Source organism: Palaemon carinicauda, chromosome 32, assembly GCF_036898095.1.
Source record: "Palaemon carinicauda isolate YSFRI2023 chromosome 32, ASM3689809v2, whole genome shotgun sequence".
Lineage (NCBI taxonomy): Eukaryota > Metazoa > Arthropoda > Malacostraca > Decapoda > Palaemonidae > Palaemon > Palaemon carinicauda.
Genome location: NC_090756.1, coordinates 26916218 through 26923717, shown reverse-complemented (window position 1 = coordinate 26923717; position 7500 = coordinate 26916218). Strand labels below are relative to the sequence as shown.

At 37.1% G+C, this 7500-nt stretch overlaps 1 protein-coding gene across 1 annotated transcript in view; it reads left to right on the top strand.

The window, feature by feature from the left end:
* Positions 1 to 4781, top strand: part of LOC137625756 (uncharacterized) — a 5357-nt gene extending 576 nt beyond the window's left edge. Inside the window, exons 2-6 of the mRNA XM_068356651.1 lie at positions 1321 to 1474; positions 2097 to 2390; positions 2813 to 2914; positions 3560 to 3755; positions 3993 to 4781. Of these exons, the coding sequence (XP_068212752.1) occupies positions 1321 to 1474; positions 2097 to 2390; positions 2813 to 2914; positions 3560 to 3755; positions 3993 to 4113 (867 nt within the window). The 3' untranslated portion in view covers positions 4114 to 4781. The remainder of the gene's footprint in view (positions 1 to 1320; positions 1475 to 2096; positions 2391 to 2812; positions 2915 to 3559; positions 3756 to 3992) is intronic.
* The last annotated feature ends 2719 nt before the right edge of the window (positions 4782 to 7500 follow it).

The following is a 7500-nucleotide window of genomic DNA, read 5'->3' as shown; positions in this document are numbered from 1 at the left end:
TAATTATATAAGAGAATTGGTTGAAATTGGTTAAAAATCAATGCACACTAACAGAAGAAAAGATTTTTATTTTTTTTTTTTTTTGTGAGTAAAAGGAAGGTGGTTAACGAGGAAAAACATATGTTTAATTTGACTGTTTTTTTTATATATATAAATATCAATTTATTATCTGGGATTTCAAATAAGTGAATTCAAGTGTTGCAATGTCGTTTATTAATACTAAATCATTAATAAAAGTGGAAAAAAAGTGCTTCGAAACAGCAAGTTCTTCGAGCTACGTGACAAATCTTCCTCTCGAAGACATCTTTGGCAGAGGAAATAAAAAAAAAATAAGTTTTCCCTACCTGAAAAATTAAACAAAAATGCCACTAAGGATTTATCTAAGGGAAAACTAGCAAGGAAAATAATTTTTCAACTTTTAGAGTGATAATCTTCCTAGTTTTAAAAACACTAGAAACTAGGAACTAGGAAGAACTTCGGGGGGAAAAAACCCTGAAACGCAAGTCTGGTGATCAGCTGTCTTCGAGAAACTTTCCCTCAGGTCAAATTAAATATCTAAAGTGTCCTTCTAACGCATTAACAGACGCAAATTAACGAAGAGGAAAGATTATATTTAATATTTCAAACCAAAAAAGTAAAAGATATTGTGAGAAATATCAATATAATCTAAATTACAGTTATGGTATATTGTTGATCAAGGTCTTGGTATACGGTCGCCATTTTGAACACCTGAGAGTTTGATACATATATCGTATGTAAACAATCAAATGAGCTTCCAATTAATAGTCATCTCTGTCATCTGTTAAATCATTTGAATGATAAACTATTCAAAATACAGATTTTACGATTTAATCCATTTAAAACTGATAGTTTAATACATATTTCTCACGTAAACAAAAGTCAAATGAGCTTCCATTTTTTCTATCTTAACTATCCCCTCTTAAATCAATCAAATGAGAAACTAACTCTAATCATACACATCATCGTAACTTTCATAAAACAATATTTCTAAATTAAATCTTCTCCTTCTTCCAATCAAGGCTTACGAAGACTCGCCTCAGATCACGCCAGATTTCTACCCAATTCCCCACTCGACGTCTTCAGAGGATTCCGAGGCCGGTCTCCAGATCCTCCCTAAAATAATATTTCTAAATTAAATCTTCTCCTTCTTCCAATCAAGGGTTACGAAGACTCGCCTCAGATCACGCCAGATTTCTACCCAATTCCCCACTCGACGTCTTCAGAAGATTCTGAGGCCGGTCTCCAGATCCTCCCTAAAATAATATTTCTAAATTAAATCTTCTCCTTCTTCCAATCAAGGGTTACGAAGACTCGCCTCAGATCACGCCAGATTTCTACCCAATTCCCCACTCGACGTCTTCAGAAGAATCCGAGGCCGGTCTCCAGATCCTCCCGGGTGTAAACACAGAGGATTCCAATTTAAGATTCGAATCGGAGTTGCCACACCAGCTGGGTAAGTTGTCATGATAATTAGTTTGTCCAATTTTTGCTTGTGATTTAAAGCCTTTGAGATAGTAATCTCTCATTTCGTATATTATTTATCTCTCTCTCTCTCTCTCTCTCTCTCTCTCTCTCTCTCTCTCTCTCTCTCTCTCTCTCTCTCTCTCTCTCTCTCTCTCTCTCTCTCTCTCTCTATATATATATATATATATATATATATATATGTGTGTGTGTGTGTGTGCGTGTAATTTCTACCTGCCACCGGGATCGAACCTAAGTCGTTTCAAATTAAAGGCAAGGTCGCTATCAATCATGTCACCATTTGAAAAGACTATGGTTCGATCCCAGTAAGAGATATATATATATATATACATATATATATATATATATATATATATATATATATATATATATATATATATATATATATATATATATATATATATATATATATATATAATTAGTGTTATTCTATTTTTTCCAATTATTTTACTTTGAATATTAATTGTAATTTTATATCCAAAAACTTATAAAAAAAGAAAATTAACCAAAGTCGTTAAGAACCGCTTACAGTCAGCTTAATGTGGAGTATCGCAAGCAGAACTTAAAACCCTAATTTCTACTCTCACCTCCAGAAGGAGATTACGACGCCCCTTGGAACACACACGGAGCAACTAGCATTCATTCCGACGGGCTCCTCGGAGCAACAGGATTCTACGTGGCTGGAGACGAAGACAATCCTCTGGAGACACACTTCTCCTCCAGAGGCTCAGGAAGTCGCACCCCAGACGTCCCTAGGGGCGGCAGTGCCTTGGGCGGACAGGAATCCTTCAGGGACCTAGCCTTAGAGGACGTCATCCATTACTTGGACGACTGCGAGGCCTCGGGAAATCTTGGATTGCCTGAGGAATCTTCACAGCTGATTGACCGTGAGTTCAGAATCTCTTGTGTTTATATTTCCCGACAGAGTTCAGACTCTCATTTGATTACTTCTTATCACCGTGAGTTAAGGCTCTCTTTTGATTCATTTTCATTCCTCGCATTTTTAATTTCAAGTTAAAGATGTTTGCCACATATGTCCCCATACATATACCAGATTATGTGGCATGTGGAACTTCAGAAGCTCAAACTTGCAGCGAATGTTTTCATGTTGAACGGGCTGAAATGGAGTCTCTCTTCATAGTTTATAAATGAAAGATCAGTTAATTCTCCACTGCTGGAGCCCTTAGGCATATAGCATTTAAGGAATTCATATTGGCCCTCTGATACTTCTTATATTCTGTTTCCTGAACAGTTAAATCCCTCCAAGATGGATTATATCCTCCAGGCTTCATCTTCTCTTTTCTTCCAGACACCCAGTTGGGAGCTACGGGACTAACGCAAGCAGTCGATTCCCAACAAATTCCAGCCAATGAAATTCTGTTCAAGCTACAAGCAACGCGTAAACACAGAGGTGAGTAAGACTGTCTTCTTCTTCTTCTTCTTCTTCTCCATATATTAAGTAAATTCTGTTTCCTCTTGTTGCTCGAGGACTGACTGTGAAATATTCAATAACTTCCATCCATTCCTTGTTGCCGTTCAGATATTTCTCTAATGTTCATTTAAACAATTAATTAATGTCTTTAAAGAAATGTCTTCTCACGGAATAAGAAAAAACATTAAAGTGAAAGTAACAATCAATTTGTTTGATGAAAATCTTGGTCTTTTTAGATCCCTCCAGAAGATTTAATAGCAATATTCTCCTCTGCAGTAGGGGGACCCAAGAACTAGTCTTTTTTAGATCCCTCTAGAAGATTTAATAGCAATATTGTCCTCTGCAGTAAGGGGACCCAAGAACTAGTCTTTTTTAGATCCCCCAGAAGATTTAATAGCAATATTCTCCTCTGCAGTAAGGGGACCCAAGAACTAGACTTTTTTAGATCCCTCCAGAAGATTTAATAGCAATATTCTCCTCTGCAGTAAGGGGACCCAAGAACTAGTCTTTTTAGATCCCCTCAGAAGATTTAATTAATAACAATATTCTCCTCTCCAAGAACTAGGAATTCCTGTCATTTTTAGATCCGTCCAGAAGACTTAAAATAAATTTTCCATTTTGCAGTAAGGGGCCCCAAAAATTGGGAGTTCCTGATGCGACTCCTGGTTGACCCGAGGACCAACCCAGACCTCATCGAGTGGGAGGACGAAGAGCGAGGAGTATTCAGGCTCAGACAACCACAGGTCATCGCCAAGATCTGGGCTTCGCGGAATGAAAACACCACCGATTTGTCTTACAACAACTTCGCCAGAGGTCTGAGGTAAGTCTGAGTCCTTCTTCTGTAGAGATCCACAAGAAAATAATCGTTCATTTGAGATAATATTCCTTTATTTTATGAATGAATCCAAAGTATAAATGAACCATTTAGAAAACTGAATAATATCAAAGAGGTTATGATAGAACTTTAAACCCTTTTATTGTTGGTAGTTAGTAAGACCCCTTCAAATCCTAAAGTTACTCTAGACTCCATTTCCAAAACTGTCTCCTGTCATTCCAGGCACCATTACAAAAAAGGAATCCTAATTCCCATTCCTGAGAGGCAGCTCGTGTACCAGTGCGGCCAACAGGCTTTGGAGTTCCTCGACCAATTACGAAGATTCCAACAGTTTCCTCAGTAAGATTTCAACAGGCTCCAACAGCGTCCGACGTATAATTCAGATAGTGTCCTCAATTTGATTCCAAGGATCTCATCGGAAGGGCTACAACGATGTCCTCACAAGGATTGCCACAGTGTCCTTGCTAGGATTCAGACAGTTTCCTCGGTTGATTCCGACAGTGTCCTCACTAGGATTCCAATAGTTTCCTAGATGGGGCTCCAACAGCATCCTCACTAGGATTCCAACAGTGTCCTTGCTAGGATTCTAACAGTGTCTTCACTAGGATTCCGACAGTGACCTCGCTTGGATTCCGACAGTTTCCTCAGTATGGCTCCAACAGTGTCTTCGCTGAGATTCCAACAATTTCCTCATTATGATGACAGGTTTCCTCGCTAGGATTCCAACAGGTTCCTCGGTGAAATATAACTAAGAGGAAGAAGAAAAGAGGCAGACAGAGGCCAGACATCCGCACGTATGTGAAGAGAGTATACGTACACCACCGTACACCCGAAACATTTGTGTACGCATATACAAATCACATCTGCTTCATCACATTTCTGTACTAGTCCACTGGTCTCACTCTCGTACACAAAAGACAATATTCTTCCTGTGTCAAATTGCTCCAGTAATGAATACGCTTACAGTCTTATTGACAGCAAAATACGCTTATAGACGCAATCTACGCTTATGTGCAATTCCCTTAACCTAGAGGGCCAACGTCACAAGTACCTGATTGAATAAATATTTTGAATAGAAATGTTTCGTGTTTTCATATTTCCTGGAGTTCGAATTATAGTTGTATTTCTTATCTATAGTCATGGCGGTTTTTGTCCGAGCCTGGATAAGAGAAGGGTGTTAGTTTTAGTGTAGGTGCCATTGACTATAAAACCTTCAAAAAAAAAAGAAAAAAAAGAACAGAGGAAGAGAAATAAGATAGAATAGCATGCCCGAGTGTACCCTCAAGCAAGAGAACTCTAATCCAAGACAGTGGAAGATCATGGTACAGAAGCTATGGCACTACCCAAGATCAGAACATAATTGTTTGATTTTGGAGTGTCCTCCTAGAAGATTGTATATATATATATATATATATATATTATATATATATATATATATATATATATATATATATATATATATATATATATATATATATATATATATACTGTATATATATATACATATATATATATATATATATATATATATATATATATATATATATATATATATATATATATATATATATATATATATATAACATTAATAAACAAAAACAAAATATCTTATTAAACTACTTTAAAACTCCATCGACAAACAGCTATTCTATATTGAGTAACATCAACCTCATAAAGGCTAATGTTTAGTATCTTTGCAACACACCTTAGGAGTCTAGAACGAGCATATGACAACCGTAAACGCTCACCTAAGTTTTTCATTATTATATAAACTTAATTTATATAATTATTATTATTATTATTATTATTATTATTATTATTCCGAGGGCTTTTTTCTCAAATCTAATAAATCTATTGGAGGTTGTTTCATTGTCATACCATGACTCATGTCCATACAGTAACACCGATCTCACTAAACTGATATACAGTCTGATTTTTTATATGTAATTTCAGGCGATTTGATTTCCAAATTTCACTTAACCTAGCCATTGTCTGATTTGCTTTTTTTAATATTTCACTAAATTCTAATTCTAAAGACCCTATATTGGAGATCGTAGTTCATTTATACTTGAATGATTCTACCTCATTAATCCTTTTTCCTTCCAATGATATTTCATCTTCCATTGCATACTCAGTTCGCATTATCTCTGTCTTTCTTCTATTCATCTTGACCCCAACCTCGTGTGATATTTCATGCATTCTGGTAAGCAAGCATTGCAAATCCTGCGGTGTTCCGCTAACAAGGACAGCATCATTAGCATACTCTGCTTAATTCCTATCACCTAATCCAGTCTAATCCTTCTCCACTATTACCGACTGTTCTGCGCATTACAAAATCCATGAGGAGGATGAACAACATAGGTGACAACACATTCCCTTGGAGTACTCCGCTGTTCACTGGAAATTCATTTGATAAGACTTCACTAACAATAACTTTGCATTTCCTATACTCATGAACAGATTTAATCAAATTTACATATTTAAGAGAAATTCCATAATAAAGCAGGACTCCTTACAAAATTAGCCAGCCCACACTATCAAAGACTTAAATGGCAGGACAGGATTAGAAATAAAACTATAAGAGAGATTACTCAAATGCCATATGTGGATGAAATCATGATGAGGGGTAGATGGAGATGGTTTGGGCATGCTCTTCGCACTCCCAAAGAGAGATTATTTCACCAAACGTTCAGCTGGGCTCCACAAGGCACTAAAAGAATTGGAAGACCTAGACCTACATGGTTGTGGACTATGAAGTGCGAAGTAGGAGATGATGAATGGAGAAGAATTGATTTAAAAAACTCAAGATAGAGACGACTGGCGAAATCTAACCGAGGCCCTTGGTGTCAATAGGCGTAGGAGATGATGATGATGATGATGAATAGCCAAACTATAACCCTGGTTGGATAAGCAGATGTAACAAGCCTAACGGCTCCAATGAGGAAAAATAGCCCAGTGAGGAAATGAAATAAACTATATATATATATATATATATATATATATATATATATATATATATATATATATATATATATAGATATAGATAGATAGATAGATAGATAGATATAAAGATAGATAGATAGATAACAAAATAATGCAGCCATTTCTAGTCCACTGCAGAACAAAGGCCTCAGACATGCCCTTATTCATGTCTGGGGTTTGACCGGTTTTCATCACCACGCTGGTGATAGTGGGAGACTTTTGTCTTATCGCTCACAGCAAACTCACCACCACGTTATATATATATAACAAGATTATGGAATCACTCTCACTTTTGTTTAGTGTGTTAGTTTGTCTATGCAAATGTATATATGTCAGTCTGACAGCACTCTTTCTCTCTCTCTCTCTCTCTCTCTCTCTTGACAGCACCACATCTCTCTCTCTCTCTCTCTCTTGACAGCACCACATCTCTCTCTCTCTCTCTCTCTCTCTCTCTCTCTCTCTCTCTCTCTCTCTCTCTCTCTCTCTCTCTCTCTTGACAGCACCACATCTCTCTCTCTCTCTCTCTCTCTCTCTCTCTCTCTCTCTCTCTCTCTCTTGACAGCACCACATCTCTCTCTCTCTCTCTCTCTCTCTCTCTCTCTCTCTCTCTCTCTCTCTCTCTCTCTCTCTCTCTCTTAACAGCACCACATCTCTCTCTCTCTCTCTCTCTCTCTCTCTTGACAGCACCACATCTCTCTCTCTCTCTCTCTCTCTCTCTCTCTCTCTCTCTCTCTCTTGACAGCACCAC